Source organism: Cucumis melo, chromosome 4, assembly GCF_025177605.1.
Source record: "Cucumis melo cultivar AY chromosome 4, USDA_Cmelo_AY_1.0, whole genome shotgun sequence".
In the NCBI taxonomy this organism is placed as follows: domain Eukaryota; kingdom Viridiplantae; phylum Streptophyta; class Magnoliopsida; order Cucurbitales; family Cucurbitaceae; genus Cucumis; species Cucumis melo.
Window position 1 is genome coordinate 24,822,229 of NC_066860.1, and position 16,247 is coordinate 24,838,475.

At 34.1% G+C, this 16,247-nt stretch overlaps 3 protein-coding genes across 3 annotated transcripts; all 3 read right to left on the minus strand.

Annotated features, from left to right (window-relative positions):
* Positions 1-577: 577 nt before the first annotated feature.
* Positions 578-3,013, minus strand: LOC103500324 (uncharacterized). The gene is made up of 2 exons (XM_008463591.3): positions 2,529-3,013; positions 578-951 (listed from the first exon to the last, which is right to left on the minus strand). Exons 1-2 carry the CDS (start codon positions 2,828-2,830, stop codon positions 936-938), a joined length of 318 nt encoding a protein of 105 aa, XP_008461813.1. The 5' UTR covers positions 2,831-3,013; the 3' UTR covers positions 578-935.
* Positions 3,014-9,865: 6,852 nt separating this feature from the next.
* On the minus strand, positions 9,866-11,667 carry LOC127148974 (zinc finger BED domain-containing protein RICESLEEPER 2-like). The gene is made up of 2 exons (XM_051083411.1): positions 10,415-11,667; positions 9,866-10,295 (listed from the first exon to the last, which is right to left on the minus strand). The coding sequence occupies exons 1-2, from the start codon at positions 11,665-11,667 to the stop codon at positions 9,866-9,868; spliced, it is 1,683 nt and encodes a 560-aa protein (XP_050939368.1).
* Positions 11,668-13,104: 1,437 nt separating this feature from the next.
* LOC103500323 (uncharacterized) lies at positions 13,105-15,932 on the minus strand. The gene is made up of 3 exons (XM_008463590.3): positions 15,610-15,932; positions 14,478-14,975; positions 13,105-13,932 (listed from the first exon to the last, which is right to left on the minus strand). Exons 1-3 carry the CDS (start codon positions 15,695-15,697, stop codon positions 13,412-13,414), a joined length of 1,107 nt encoding a protein of 368 aa, XP_008461812.1. The 5' UTR covers positions 15,698-15,932; the 3' UTR covers positions 13,105-13,411.
* Between the last annotated feature and the right edge of the window lie 315 nt (positions 15,933-16,247).

Here is a 16,247-nt window from a genome sequence, read left to right on the forward strand (position 1 = left end):
CTTAAATTTGAACTACCATATAGGTACTTGGCAAACAGTAGGCACATACATACGTGTGGGACAGCCATTCTGCTGCCCATGACCGACCTATGCCCGTAGACCTAACCACATCAGGGGCTATGAGACTCCAATTTTAATAGTTGTGTTTTCAACTATTATAACCTACAATTAACCACAACTATAATGACCAAATTAGCGTCTTAAGCTCCTAGTTAAAATTACCCATGAACTTTCAATAATTTCATAAATACCTCAAGTTAAGAAAAAAAAATTGAAAACAAACCAATAATAATACACCCCCCTAACCTCTTTTCAGAAAAATAAATAAATAAATAAATAAAAATGTCGTTACCATCCGATATATATATCATCACCTCTCTCCTCTACTCTAATTTATCACCAAACACTTCTTCATATTCATTATTTGTATTTCCTTACCTCTTCAAACCCAAATTCTCATCGTGTTCATCCTTACGTGCATGTAATCTAAAATTATCAACTCACAATCTTATTAATAGACTTAAAGTCTTAATTGTTCCATCATTCTCTTTTCTTCTTACAAACAAACTACCTCAAATTAAATAAAGCAATTCTTTAAACCTTTTTATTATGCTCATGAGCTATATGGACCATTACATCATTCATAGTATTTCAAAACACGAAGTTCAGAAATCCAACAAAAGTGCAGGTGGTAAAAAAGTGATCAAGGAGGAAGTCAGAGTGGGTTGAGGAAGCATCCATAGTGGCATGAAAAATTGCTCACTGTATAAGAGAATACAAAATAGATAGAAAGCAATATAGATGAAAAAAAAAAACTCACTGGAGCTATCCTGCTGAATAAAGGAGCTTCAATTGCACTTCTAAGAGGCAGCCAATCCAGAGTTAAAGAAGGGATCCAAAGAAAAGGGAGCAAAATGCCAACTATATTGCAAAAGTCAGATGTTTACACCCCTATGACAAATCGGATGATAAAACTGAAGTTAGAAAAAAGTTCCAAAGAAATCAGAAGGTAATCCAAAAGCAAATACTGCACTTATCTTCAAAAGATCACCTCAATCATTTCCTATGTTAAGTTAATCGAAGTCATCATACCTCATTCGATCGTGAAATAATGTAAATAGTGAATAATTCTCTGTCCAAGTATAGACCAAACCAATTTCTTCTCTTGACTTGATAAAAACAATAAGCTGCTTAATTAGAAGGAGAAGTAAAACTCCAAGTAGCGCTTGAAAGATACAATTTTTCTTAAGCTAAAGATGCCAGGGAGTATATTATTTTAAAAGATCTTTAAAGATGCTAAATAATCCTCCTGAGATATTCTGAACATATCTAGAAATTTCTGGTTCTATTCTCTTTAAACAAAATAAAATCTTAGCCAGGCAAGTGATTTTGCTTATGCTTCGAACCGATTTTTTGAGGAGTTTTGTCTATATAGTATTTAGCCCAGCATAGAGGATCCAAAGAGATAGCGAAATTTCTTTTATATCCTCCCTTTTTATTTTTATTTTTCTTCTTCTACATCCTCCCTTTTGTGAGAAGGAATGATTTTTTTGTGGCAAACGTGTTCCATTTTGAGGGCTCATTGGGAAGAGAAGAACAATTTAACCTTTTAAGGGCTCAAGAGATCTTTGAGTGAGTTTTGTTCAAGTTCAGTCCAAATCAATTTTTCCTCTTGACTTGAGAAAATAAGAAGCGGCTTAATTAGAAGAACGAGAAAGTAAACTCCACGTAGTGCTTGAAAGATACAACTTCTTTGAGCTAAAGATGTGAGGAAATAACCTTTTAAGAAATCGTAATCTTAGTTCTGTCGTCTTTCTCAAAATATAAAAAACTAGCTTTAACCAGCAACAGGGCTCGAGAGAGATAATAGAGGAATTTCGTCTACATCCTCCCTTTTCTAACTCGTAAGAAGAGAAGTATTTTTGAGGCAAACTATAGAGCATATGCTATTATAAGGGGTCATGGGATGAGAAGAAACATATAATTGTCAGAGTGCTCAAGAGTTACCTAAGTGAAGTCATGTTCTTCGTTAGATTCTATGCATCCTGGTAGGCTTCAATTACTAATCGCTATACTATTTGTCCTCAAGTTTTATTTCTCTTGGAAGAGAACCATCTTAGTTTTCCCACTTTTCTATATGATCATGTATTCTTTTATTTCTTGTCAATGGAAGCTCGGTTAATCACTAAATTCATAAGAACAGAAAGCTTGTGCTCTTGACAGATTGCTAATATCCAACTCAACATTTCCCAAAAGAATCTCAATAGAATACATGAAATGTTCGACGGTATCCTTCCTTCACCATTTAAACTTTACTCTGAATTATAGATATCGTGCTAGCAATAAATAGAGTTGTTGACGCTTTAGGCAGGAAGTCTAATTTTCTTATTGTTCAGCAGACAGAAACTTACGCAATCCCTAGTCTCTAAAAAAGTTATAAGTAAAGCTAGAAGAACCGTATGATCAGGCCACGAACGCTTGCATCACTATTCAAAAGCTTACTATTGAAAGAAAAGACTAATATATACCTGACTTTCTTTATAAGGATGTCTTTGAGTTTGCGAGCGAGGTCCTGCGATCGAATTTTGCGCTCCAAAGTCTTTCTGGCCAAAACCCGTTTCTCGGAATTCTTGATATGATGAATTTGTTCACGCTTAATCAGTCGCTCGATTCCGCTCGATTGCATCTTCCTTTGCAGAACTGTCAGTGCCCGCTCTAGACCCCCTTTCAATACCTTCACCCGGATCCCCCTCCATTGCTGGTACTGTAGACAATTGGTGTGAATCGAAGATCTGATGGAGCACGAAATGTTCCGCGCCAACGAGTTCATTTCCCTCTGTTTGTCGTTCTCACAGGAGATGTAGTGGGCTACGTTGATGGAGGACAGGTGGTGGTTATGCCAAATACATGAAGCGGCGGCGGTGAAAGACGGTCGAAACTTGGAAGGAAGGAAAAAGAGAAAAGGTTGGGAAGAGAGATAGGGTTTAACGGCGTGAAACAAAAAAGGGGAAGTAGATGAAATAGAGTTTATTTGTAAAAATAGCTCAATTTTATTTTAATTATAAAATTGGTAAAAACGAAAATCCGAAATCATAAATGGTTACAAATAATAATTAAATACCTTCTAAAATACATTATAACCCACGTTCCAAAACAACATCAATTCAAGCTTTTTCTAAATCTTTTTCTTGAAAACAAAACTCAAATACTCTCCACAAACATCAAAGCTCTAAGGATGTTTGGGGAGGAAAAGAGTTATGGGAGAAAAGGATTATAATAATCTTAGTGTTATTGTTCATACGAGATTTATGGAGAAATTTAATTCGTGGAATCGAACTTTGTATTGATTTATGTATTGTGGATACAATCTCTAATATTTACTCCTTTGATTTTTTCTCTCGAATACAAAAATAAAATTTAGAACTTCGTGGTATTCGATCTTCAAAAAGTTGTAATTGCAAGTCAATCCGAGCTTCAATCTTCTGGAATTCAAGAAAAGTTTGATTTTCCAAGTTTTCGATCTTTCATAAAGATGATTTCGAGGTGATTTCGAGGTTGATGATAACTTGCACAGAAGTTTTTGTCTTCAATTCTTCAGAGCTTCGATTCTTCTTTTCAACCAAAACTCCTCCAAATGAATGGTAGATGTCTCTATTTATAAAGAAATTTTATGGGCTTTAAGTGGGCTTGGGCCTGTTTGCTTGTTGGGCTTGGACTTGGGCTTATCTGTCTGTTGGACTTAGGCTTGGCCCATTTGCTTATTGGGCTTGGGCTTGAGCCCACATTTGGGCTTGGGCCCATTTGCTTGTTGGGTTCGTGTCCGGGTCTACTTGTTTGACGGGATTGGTCCATTATTTCTTGTCGTAATTTATATTTAGGGCTTAATTAGATCGGGTACAAGAAAACTTAATTATCCAAACCAATCAAATTATGATTATCACAATGTTTATTGTGATTACGTGGCGGAATTTAATTGACCAAAATTTATTGCTCAACAAATGCCCCTTTTCGAGATTCGTACACCTGCATGAGTGGATGAATTTCGAAAACAATAATCTGAGATAAAAAATACAAGCGATTTGTTCTTGATTTTGGCTTCCATTAAAAATGTCAAATTAATCACTATGCACTCGGATATGAGTGATTAAAACACTATGTGAAATTTAATTTAATTTAATTTTTTTAAAATAGTAATTGGGAGATTGAAGCTTAAAAGTAATGAAATTGGAATATTGTCAATTCATAGATGTAAGTTGTTTATTATTATTATTATTATTTTTGACTCCATATGTTAATTGTTTTTTTATAATATATATATATATATATATATATATATATATATATCTTCCTCTTTTGAATTATTATTATTTATATATAATATATAGATGCATATTTTCTAAACAAACGGAAGAAAAAGAAAAAAAGATAAATAAATAAAAACAAATCTCAAACTTCTCCAAGATTTTTAAAAAAATTTCTTCAAGATTTAGATGAAGATCTCAACAATTTAAATTTGTTGAGATCTTCAATTTAAATGTTTTAGATGAAGATCTCAACAAATTTAAATATTAAATCTCAACAATTTAAATGTTAAATCTCAACAATCCTAGATATGATTTATTTTTAGTTCCTATAAATACTTGAGGCTATGATGCAAAGAGGCACAACATTCACATCATTTATCGTCAAGGAGGGAGAAAGAAGAAAAAAGTTTTTCTTTGTTTCTTCTTTTTTTTTTTGCTGATTTTTTTTTTCATTCCGCCAGCAGCACGCCTCTGTTAGTCCGCACCGCTGCTGCACCATCGTATGAAGACTCATTGCTTGTTCGTCATTTTTTTCTTTTTTTTTTTTAAAATAAGTTGAAAGAAGGAGAGAAAAAGAATAAGATGCAAAGAAGAGAGTGAAAAAAAAATACAGGAAGGATGTAGAGGAGAAGGAAGCAAAAAAGAAAATGGGAAAGGAGAAAGAAAGAAAAAAAAAAAGAAAAAGAGAGAAAAAGGAGGAAGAAGAAGAAGTGCATAGAGAAAAGAAAGAGAGAGAAGAGAAAGGGGGGTCGGCGGCTGCTGACTTTAGGTTTTTTTTTTTTTAAATAATATCTATTTATGATTATTTTTCTTTTTTTATACATATTTTTTTTTACAATTTCTAAAAGAGACTTTTTTTTTTCTTTTTTTTCCTTTTTTTTAATCTTTTCTTTCTTTTTTTTTTTATATATGATTTCTATAATTTTCTTCTCTTTTTTTTGTTTTTATTTTTTTCATAAATGTTTATTGTTATTATTATCATTATTATTTTAAAATTAGCTTCTTCCCCACTTTTTTTTTTGGTTAACTTTCCACTTTGTTTGTTTTTTTTTTAAATCTATTATTTATTTATTTATAATTCTTTTTCTTTTCTTTTTTATTTTTATTTTTATTTTTATTTCTTTTGTTATATATATATATATATTACCTTTTCTAAAATAAAGACTTTTTCATTTATTTATTTGTTTGTTAATCTCTTCTTTTTCTTTCTTTTTCTTTTTTATCCCTAGCTTACCTAACTTTTTTTTCAGGTTCGCACGAACCTGAAGCTCTATCAAAGGTTGGTTCCATTTTTTTTGTTTACTATTAACGATTTTTTTTCTTCTTCTCTTTCTTTTTTTTTTTTTATAAAAGAAAGAAAAAAAATTGGACATCTCGTGCGAGTATATATGAAGTTACGATCTGCTGGATGCCCTACTTCTATGACTGTCAACTTTTGGGGTTTGTTCATGATAGACGATGCAACTCTATCATGACGCCCTGCTGCTTCCTCGACGCCTAGGGTTTGTTCGTGATAGACGATGAAACTTTATCATGACGCCCTGTTGCTTCGTCGACGCCTAGAGTTTGTTCTTGATAGACGATGCAACTCTATCATGACGCCCTACTGATTCCTCGACGCCTAGAGTTTGTTCGTGATAGACGATGCAACTCTATCATGACGCCCTGCTGCTTCCTCGACGTCTGGGGTTTGTTCGTGATAGACGATGCAACTCTATCATGACGCCCTACTGATTCCTCGACGCCTAGGGTTTGTTCGTGATAGACGATGCAAATCTATCACGACGCCCTGCTGCTTCCTCGACGCCTGGGGTTTGTTCGTGATAGACGATGCAACTCTATCATGACGCCCTACTGATTCGTCGACGCCTGTGGTTTGTTCGTGGTAGACGATGCAACTCTATCATGACGCCCTACTGATTCGTCAACTTCTGGGGTTTGTTCATGATAGACGATGAAACTCTATCATGATGCCCTGCTGCTTCCTCGATTCCTGAGGTTTGTTCGTGATAGACGATGTGACTCTATCATGACGCCCTACTGATTCGTCAACTTTGTTTTCATATACTCTTTGTTCCAAGACAATGTCATCGACACTAACTTGCTTGTGATGATTTACTTTTACAGAACGATGGTTTACTTCACGGAACGATTCTTGTCTGAAGTTCGACATCTCGTAATACTTTCTGACAGAAATCAACCCAGAGAAGATGGACTTAGTCTCATTGTGGAGAAGCCATGGGCTGGTGCTTTTGCAGATCATTGGCCACGCTTAGACAACAACTCAGTTATTCCCAGATTATCCGTGGAGATACCTTTGTCTGAGGGAAAAAGCGCATGGGTCTTGCAATCTTCTATCCACAATGAGGCTCCTAATTCTGGTAGAGCTCTCACTCTCTCAATAAAATTAAATTAATATTTTATTAATTTAATTTTGGATCTATTTGGCGTTTTTTTAAATGTTCAATTGGCTAAACTTTTTTAGATTTAAATCTTGGATTTTTCCCAATCAAGGTTGAATTGGTTTCAACCCCAAGTTAATTAATTTGGGAGGATTTTTGGATGTTAGCCAATTGCTAATTTCATTAATTAAGATACTGAGATTTCCTTTTATGATTAGGATCAAATTAATTGGAGAATTTTTACTGTCAGCTAGGGAGTACCTTGTTTGGCTAAAATCTCTAGATAAGAGATTCTCCTACTAGACCTTCGAACTTTATTTAAGAGATCGCATGTAATTATGATTATGTATTTATGGTAGCTAAAATGCATAACTTGATGATTGTTGTTAATGACTGTTGATGTTTATGTTGATGCATGATATATTAATCAGATGATTAAGGACGTTAAGATTAATACTCATGCAATGTTATGATGTTATGTTATGCTACATGCTACGGATAGGGTGTTCTGTTAACTTTGTCTATTAAAGTCGTATCTGCATAGGTATCCTTCGGGATCACCACCTTTTTAGGACTACGTAGTCCGACGGGACCGCCAGTCTGGTATTGATATAGACATGATTCGAGTGATTCGACAGGATCGCTCACAGCCCGATTGTCTTAGTGTTTCCTTCGGGTACACTACAGACCAGTTTGTCCTAGGTGTTCCTTTGGGATCACCGAAGACCAGTTATGTTCCTCTGGAATCACATGTTGCACGTGTTTAGGAACGTGCCAGTTATTGGGTATCATTTTCAGGACACTAATGAGAAGTTAACAGACACCTAGCGGGACTAGTAGTAGGTCCCTTACTGAGTATATGTTTATACTTACTCTTTCTATGTTTAATATTTCAGGCAAAGGTAAGAGTAGAGGAAAGCTGGCGAGCGACAGAGAAGGATCCGTGACATGCCATATGGGGACTCAGTTTTGCTTCCGCGTCTATGTACCAGTGTTTCAACATTCTATTTTTTAATGAAAATTTAGTCTTCCCTCGTTTCAAGAAAGTGTCTCTTGACATTGTTTCTTTTTAGTAATGACCTCAGCTTAGTATAAAAAGTTGAGTCGTTACAGGAAGCATCAATGTAAGCACCTCGAAATCTTACTCAATATTTCATGATCAAAATTTTCCCTTCATATCTACTATATAAACAATAAAGCATTTACATTTAACCAACATTGCTCACTACAAGTTGATTTATTGTAGATGGTCATTAACAGCATTGCCTGGACAATTTGGGTAAATCCTTTTCCAATTATCAAGAGTTCCTAACAATCCTGTGTAGAGATCTTTTTTTCTTGCATTGTCTTTTAGCATCCCACTCTAACACATACACAATAATGTACCAAAATAGGTTTAACTTAGGATGCAGCTAAAATATTTTTCTTCTTTTTTCCTTAAGTTTGAGATGTAAAATTAAATCTTGTTATTGTAAAAACCTAGTTAGGAAAAATATTAGGACTGTTAGTATGATTGGGAGAAGGGGAATATCAGTAATTATTAGCTAGTAAGTTTGTTAAACTTTTTAGTTATAAATAGAGAGTGTAGATCGGAAGCAAGGAGTTCAGACTTTTTTGGGCTTTCTTTAGGAAATTTGGGAAAGACTAGTCTTCCACAAAGATTATGGTTGTTTTTGTTGTCGTCTGATTATGCTATCTTCCAGTTAAAAGAATAACATATATATATATATATATATATATATATATATATATATATATATATATATATATATATATATATATATTATGTAGGTATTACAATGACCATGCAATGCATTATGTAGTTTTTGGGATTTTCACATTTCAAAGCATTTGATGGCGTGGTTTTTAGGGAAGTTGAACTGTGCAAAGTTTCTATTTAGATAAACACTTAAACTCAATTTTGGTGCCTTTATCTTTTGCTTGGCTAAATTTGTTGCTACAAATTTTCCTTATGTTTCTGGTGTTTTTAGGGTTCAATTTCAGATTCACTAGAAAAAGGGACTTTCTTGATGATCTACTTGCGTCAAAATACTTAGTCTAGATGATACTTAGTCTTCATTCGATCTACTTGCGCATCTTTGTATGTGTTTGCTCTATCTCTCTCTTCGTACGATTTATTTGTTTCGCATTTAGGTAGGAATTGCGAGATAATTCTGGGGAATTTTGAGTTTGAGGATATAATCTTGATATTAAGATTCAATTTCTTGGCTTTGAAACTCTAAATCACTGGAGATAAATAACTCTGAATATATGGTGATGGAATGGAGGCTTTTATTTCTCTATTTCTTTCATTTACTTATTCTACCATATTAGGCTACTACAGAAATGGATTTCCAACTAAGTTGAATTGTTGTTGTGGCAAAACATGTAGAGGCTTTTGTAAGGGAATTCTTTAACCAAGTTTGACAGTCTCTTTCTTGACAATAGTTGCTACCATTGTTGCAAAGGCATTTGGATACTCTTAAGACTTCTTTCCAGGTATGCTTGCTTACTGATTTTTTATGAAGAGGTTAGCTTCCATATTGTTTAATTTTTTTGTGATAAAGCATTCTCTATCCAAAATAAGGTTGTTGATAATGTAAGCACTTTCCATATTATTTAATTTTTTTGTGTTACACTTTCTTATTAACTATAGTTGCAAAAATAGGTAACAAGCAATTTATTTTTTTAGAACTCAAAGATAACTATGGTTATTGGATATCCAGTTGTGATTTATGCATATTTTTGGTATTAACTTTTTGTTTGATTGTGTTTAAATAAAGTTATAGTTTGAAGTATTAGATGCTTGACCACCTTAGATTTGAATTTTGAAATGAAGATATAATGCTTCAAATATTGATCAGGGATCAAACAGGCTCATTTGGTTTGTTTGGAAAGGGAAAGAAAATTATCGTGCATTACCACTGTTATACGTTTAGTACTCAAGGTTTCAGAACTTGATATGCTGACTTTTATGCATTTTGCATTTGATTTTTCTTGTTTTTGCTACTTCTTCTTCTTATTGTTTTTGATTCCTTCTTCACCCACATTTTCATTTGAATCAAAAACAATACTAACATCCAAGCCTGAAACAGTTTGTGTACTAGTTGTACTAGTACTCCTACATCCTTGTCTACTCCCACTTCGATCGATCACTGTTCATCTTCCACCACTGTAGTATGTCAACATCACCTTCAGAGCATCACCTTCAAATTCCTCAACAATCGTGTCGTAGACAAAATCTTCACCCACATTTTCATTTGAATCAAAAACAATATTAGCATCCAAGCCTGAAACAGTTTGTGTACTAGTTGTACTAGTACTACTACATCCTTGTCTACTCCCACTTCGAGTAGTACTATACTCATAAAAGAGACGTCTACAACATTGTTCCACTACATTTCCCATGGATTCAACAACCTTGGGACCAAAAAAATTTTTCAAACAAAAAGATACAAATCTTAATTTCTTTCGAGGATCCAACACAATAGCAACATACAACAACAAATTATTCTTTTCATTGTTTCCCCAATATTTCTCAAAATTTGCCTTCATGTTATTAGCCATTCCAACTAACAATTCATTTGCACTACCCACATTCAAACGTATACAATTCTAAACCACTGTAATCTGATGGAAACCAAGTTTGAAGTAGTATACAAAGAGCCTGAAATCTTCAATGTGACATCATAAAATACTTTTAAAAACCGTATTAATATCCTAGCATTTGTCCAATCTTCCTTATTCGGTGACATATCATGTCTATGCGCGGCATCTTCATCTTCTAATCTATCAAAAGCTTTTTCAAACTTAACAGCAGCTTCAAGCATCATATATGTGGAGTTCCATCTTGTAGGAACATCAAGACACACATAACTCTTACAAGCAATTTTTTCAAGTTCAATGCACTTTTTAAATTTCAAAAAACGAGCAGGAAAAGACCTTATAAATCGCACGGCATATCGAATCCTATCAATACAATCATTATGTTCTTTAAAAGCATCAGTTACTATAAGATTCAATATATGGGCACAACAACGAACATGCAGAAATTCCCCACCAGACAATAATCCTTTATTGAATCTCTTTAAAAGATAAGCAACAGCAGTGTCATTCGAACTTGCATTATCAACCGTCAAAGTCATTACCCTCTCAATGCCCCAATCCTTCAAATTCTTTTTAATGGTTTTGCCAATAGTATCACCTTTATGATTCTCAATTGGACAAAAACTAAGTATTCTCTTATGTAATTTCCAATCAGAATCAATGAAATGGACAGTTAGGACCATGTAATTAATATTTTGTCCCGATGTCCAACAATCAGTAGTGAGAGAAACTCTATACTTATTTTTTACAAACATGTCTCTCAAACGATTCTTCTCATTAACATACAACTTAAGCACATCTCTAGCCACAGTAAATTGAGATGGAACAACAAATCTAGTATGATTTCCACATGTTAATTTATCCACAAACTTCTTAAACCCCTTACCGTTCACAAACTTAAAGGGCAATTCATCAACTATTATCATCTCAACCAAAGCTTCCCGACAACCCTCTAAACTAAATGACTCACATACAAGTTGTGAAGAATTATCCCCAAATTTATCTTTAAGTTTAAAAGCTAATGTCATTTGGGTTTGGTCTCTCTTTTTTTGGTAAGGGTACTTCTTGCAATTTTCTAAACGATGCTTCATAGTTTTAGTACCATTACGTTTAGAATGACATGCATAAACAACTCCACAATATTTACATTTAGCACGAGGGTCATTAGGATCACCTTTAAGTCTCTCAAAGTGGTCCCAAACCATTGATTGTTTGACATTCTTCCTTATTTTTGAGGGATTTGGAACATCTTCTCTCCCATATGAATCGACATCAATGGTTTTACGCTTGACATCCGCATCTTCGTCCCTTACGATTTTTGAAGTTTCACAGCTCCCATCACACTCTAACTCCATATTCGTTGAATCCATTTGATTTAACTATAATGAGAGAAAAAATAATGAAAACTTTAAATTTAAAAAAGAAAAAGAAAACAGACAGTATGAAAATCCATTTCGTAATGTTTTTGTTTGAAAATATGATAAATGTTATTAACTATGTTACTTCTAAAGTTACAAAAGAGAATGAAGGTGTTTGTTATGCCCGATTGTTATCCAAACTTTTGAAGGTGTTTATCAGTTCATAAGTTCATATTTTATTGTTATGCCCAATTTTAGACCTGAGATGCTAGAAGAATCATACAGACATATGGAACACATATTTTGAAGGTTCATACAAACATAAGGAACACATAATGTGATAGTATCTTTTGAAACATCTGCAACCTAATTGGTTATTGTGGCCTTTAATTAAAGATTGAATCAAGTCTCATTTGCTGTGTAGTTGTTAAGGCCTCACTTGGAGGAAGTTAAGAAGGAGATGCAAGAAAAGATATTTTGTCTATCCAGTTCTTGTATTTAAAGCCAATCAACATCATCTATTGGCTCATTTACCCTTTTCAAAAAATATCATCTATTGGTTCATTTATAATAAACATAAGGAACTCATATTTTGCAGCACAATCTTCTTTTGTAGGTTCCAAAAATACTCACAAGAATTTTGCAGTCAAGTTCTATAAAGTTGATAATGTTTATAAAATTTTGCAATCAAGTTCTATAATTTTGCAGTACAATTTTGCAATATTTTAAAAATATTTTGCAGCACAATTCACACATATTTTGCAGCACAAGTCACACATATTTTGCAGCACAATTTTACACAATTTTAAAAATCTGTTTTGATCTTTATTTATTGTTTAAATAAATATCAAACTCATACTTCTTATACCAACATTGTATTTTTCCTTTCATATGTTCTTTAATTCCAATTTTAAGAAATATTTTCATAGCACTAGTTCTGTAGTTTTTCTTGGTCCTTCTTGGATTCCGAAATTCTAATAATCCAACAAGTTTTTGTGGAGTTGATCTAGATTAAAAAGTATTGAGAAAAATTATTTTAACGAATCGACAAAAAGTGTACTCATTGTAAAAGATAAAACTTTATAGGATTATTTTTGACAAATTTGCCTTTCATGTAAGACATTATTGAAGTTGCTCTTCTATAGTGGAAAAAAAACTAGTCAGTAAGGAGGTGTGTTTGAGGTGGATGATAGAGTTGTGAACTCCCAAGGCCATAGTATAAGGAGTTAATAGGATGTAAATTTGTGATATTTTTAGTAATGGACTTTATGAATTCCTTGGACTAAACAAGATTCGAGTTACAACTCTTTAGGTCAAACACACCCTAATAATCAATTAAATTTTTTTAAAAAAAACTACCGACAAAAATGAAAAATTTTGAATCTTGAAGACCTCAGTTGACATGAATAATAATCAAACTAAAATTACTAGCACTGATCTCTAAAGAGCGAGTTTATATAATGAAATCTTACTATTCCCTCTCCAATATTGGAGAAAAATACATAGCCTTGTAAATATTAATGACCGACATTCAAACTAGGATCATTAATAGTATGAAATAAGCTACAAGAAAACCAGTAAATTCTGAGACAAGAGGATTGCAAATAGTTCAAGAACACAGCTAGCCTCATCAAAGGTGTTAATTACAAAAGAAGGGTATAGATCAAGCAGCCGTTGCAACGTCTACATTTTTAAGAATCAATACTTCAATAGCGGACCGGAGGCAATGGAAATATTATCTCTATTTTGCAAGAGCAACGCTAACATCGTCGAGCACAGGACCACAGAGGGATCCGAAGTCATCTGTTCTAGTGTGGTAGTATGAACTGAAGAATGTGATTCTGGTCCTAGGTGAGGTTGCTGTGAACTTCAGAATGGCATCTTTGTAAAGGCCTTTTCCTTCAGACTGGAAAGGAACTTTCACAGTTTCTTTAGCAGCAAATGCCTCCACCATCATTGATCCATGGCATCCGTTTTTGGCATCACCAACTTTGAACTTTAGAGAGTAAACTTTGTTGGGGATGGTTCTGATAATTTGAGCTACGGCACTTTCTCTACCTGCAACGAGCTCGATTGCTGCCTCTCCATCAGGAACATTGAAATGCTTTGAATCAATGAATTTTACAGCCTTGAGGGACTCTATGATCCAGCCTGGAAGTGGAGATGTAACATCTTCTTGTCTTGGAGGAAGAAGAACTCCATTGGTGGAGTTCCCCAACCGATGAGGACCCACCTCGAAGCTCGGGTTTCTCACCAAGTTCACTGCAAGATTGCCAATAACAAGCATTCATCAATATAATTAAGGCAAATCCAGGAGAAATGGTAAGAACTATGATATTTCTTCTATTTTCTTTTCAGCCTTACATTTTGAGAATTTTTTTTTTTTTATGATAATTAGAAGAATATCAAACTGTTAAAATACCTTGAATTTGTTATTTGGAGTTTCTAAATTGTATCCATATTCATGTTATTTAAGATTTTGATTCTAGGGCCTAGAGGAGTGTGTTAGTAGGTGTTAGATGTAAGCTCTCTTAACTCTACTAACACCTCCACAGCCCATTTTATCTGATATTTCTCTCTAGAAATATATTGACCTTTTCCTTTGTTTATAGACATGGCTTAGTGAACCATTTAGACCTACCTTCCTTGTGTTGATCTTTACTGCTTATGTTTTCTCACTTTCTATATTTGTCAATTTCCTAACACAAACAATAAACATAACCACACTGACAAGGTTATCAAATGGCCCAAGGATCTAGATCTCAAAAAGACCAGTAACCATGTTGCGAAATAGGGGATGGCTTTACCTGTTGTTGGCAATGGACGAACAAGCTCTTTGATGGCAACAGCATCCAACAGAGGTCCACAAGCGGGATCTTCTTGAACTCCAGGATTGTGGAATGTCACCTTAACCGAATCCGAAGGAGCTACAAACCCGTAGGCATAGACATCACCTCCATCGCTGCTGTAAAGAGTTTGCAGAGGCAAACTTCCATTCTGGGGAGGCACCAACACAGACAAAACTTCATCTTGTGCACATGTTCTTGAAGCTCCAAATGTTAGAGCATAAAGAGATCCCTTTTTCACTTGTATGATCTGAGAGATCGAAGCTTCATTGCCGAGTCTTACAGCGTGGACACCGTGAGCTACAGGGAAGAACATCCCTCCGGGTTGAGGCCCACCTGAGATGTACTCAACCAAGCCATTGATTTCCCAGCTTGGCAGAGAGTTTTTGCCTATTATTACTGTTTTCTTCAAGTTGGTTTTTGCTGGTGGCACCTCAAAGTTCCCATTTGCTAGAAGTCCTGTGTGAGTAAAGAGGCAGAGTTCAATATCCAGAATGAAAAATACGAACAACATACTTTGCTCTCTCTTTCTCTCTATACTTAAAGCTCTAAAGGTGATGAAGAAAGTGAAAGATCCAACTTTCAACTGCTAGGATAACAACAAATTCCCCATAATTCTACAGATTGACATATTATCTTTACATATATTATGGATCTTTCTTTTTTATTAGCATCCCAAACACCAAATTCAAAGTCTAAAACTGGTCTGAATGGTAAAACAAACTCAATAAATGGTAGATCTAAAGGGATGAAACTCCCAAGTAAGCAGAATGAAGTTGGACAGAAGTAAGCGCTAAAAAAATGAAAGTAGCAGAAGAAAAGATAGAAGCACTTCAGCAGCAAAAAATTCAATAGAGGAAACAAGAAAGCAAAAAAATGAAAACACACTAAGACAATCGACAAAGAAAACCAAAAACAGTACTTACTATAAACAAAACAAGAACCCCATTTCAAAAGAAACAAAAAAACTAAAAAGCCCACAAGCAAATATAAGAACATCTTGAAGTAAAATGCAAAATGGCAGCAGAAACAGGCAAAGAACAAACCCAAATCACAAATTAGGCAAATGGGGTTTGGAAAAGGAGCACTATACCTTCTAAAATCGTCCCAGCAAGGGCAGAAGAAGCCAGAAGCAAGAAGAATGTGAGGAATGGGAGTGATGAAAATGGAGGAGAAGCCATTGTTGGGGTTATAGAGGAAAAGGGTAAAGAATGGATGGGAGAAGAAGTGGGATTTGGAGATAGAATTTATAGTGAGAGATCAGAGAAGAATGATTAAAGAAGCAGGAAGAAGCGAGGAAAGAGAATAAGATTAGTAGAAATGCCGCGTTTAAGTGAGAGATGCAATGTAGTGCAACCCTGGGAGAAAAAAAAAAATAGATTTTGAAATATGAAACATTGCTTGTGAATTTGTCTGTTGCTTCCATTTCGAGACCGATTTTTGCTCCATGATTCATGGACTTCAAGGTTGCCAAACTTGTCATTTCACTTCTTTTCTCTAATTTCATTTTTGTTTTGTTTCATATTTTTCTCCACCAAAATTGCAAATTTAACGATTTTGGAATTTAGGTTTTATAGTTTCCTAAATTTCTTATAAATAATCACTATTGTTGGGAATTATATATGAGAATTTTAGATTATCTTCTAGGTCATAGTCAAGTTTGTAAATAAACTTTATTTTCAATAATATGTATTTATCATTAAACTATACTTGAATCGGCTTATCATTTGT

What these genes read in the sequence shown, in the direction of transcription:
- LOC127148974 (XM_051083411.1), bottom strand. Translation starts at nt 11,667, where the DNA reads ATGGAGTTAGAGTGTGATGGGAGCTGTGAAACTTCAAAAATCGTAAGG. An exon ending in AATGCTAGGATATTAATACG is followed by an intron (nt 10,296 to 10,414) that starts GTTTTTAAAAGT and finishes GAATGTGGGTAG; the next exon opens with TGCAAATGAATTGTTAGTTG.
- LOC103500323 (XM_008463590.3), bottom strand. Translation starts at nt 15,697, where the DNA reads ATGGCTTCTCCTCCATTTTCATCACTCCCATTCCTCACATTCTTCTTG. An exon ending in TGCTGGGACGATTTTAGAAG is followed by an intron (nt 14,976 to 15,609) that starts GTATAGTGCTCC and finishes TTACTCACACAG; the next exon opens with GACTTCTAGCAAATGGGAAC. An exon ending in TCGTCCATTGCCAACAACAG is followed by an intron (nt 13,933 to 14,477) that starts GTAAAGCCATCC and finishes GCAATCTTGCAG; the next exon opens with TGAACTTGGTGAGAAACCCG.
- LOC103500324 (XM_008463591.3), bottom strand. Translation starts at nt 2,830, where the DNA reads ATGAACTCGTTGGCGCGGAACATTTCGTGCTCCATCAGATCTTCGATT.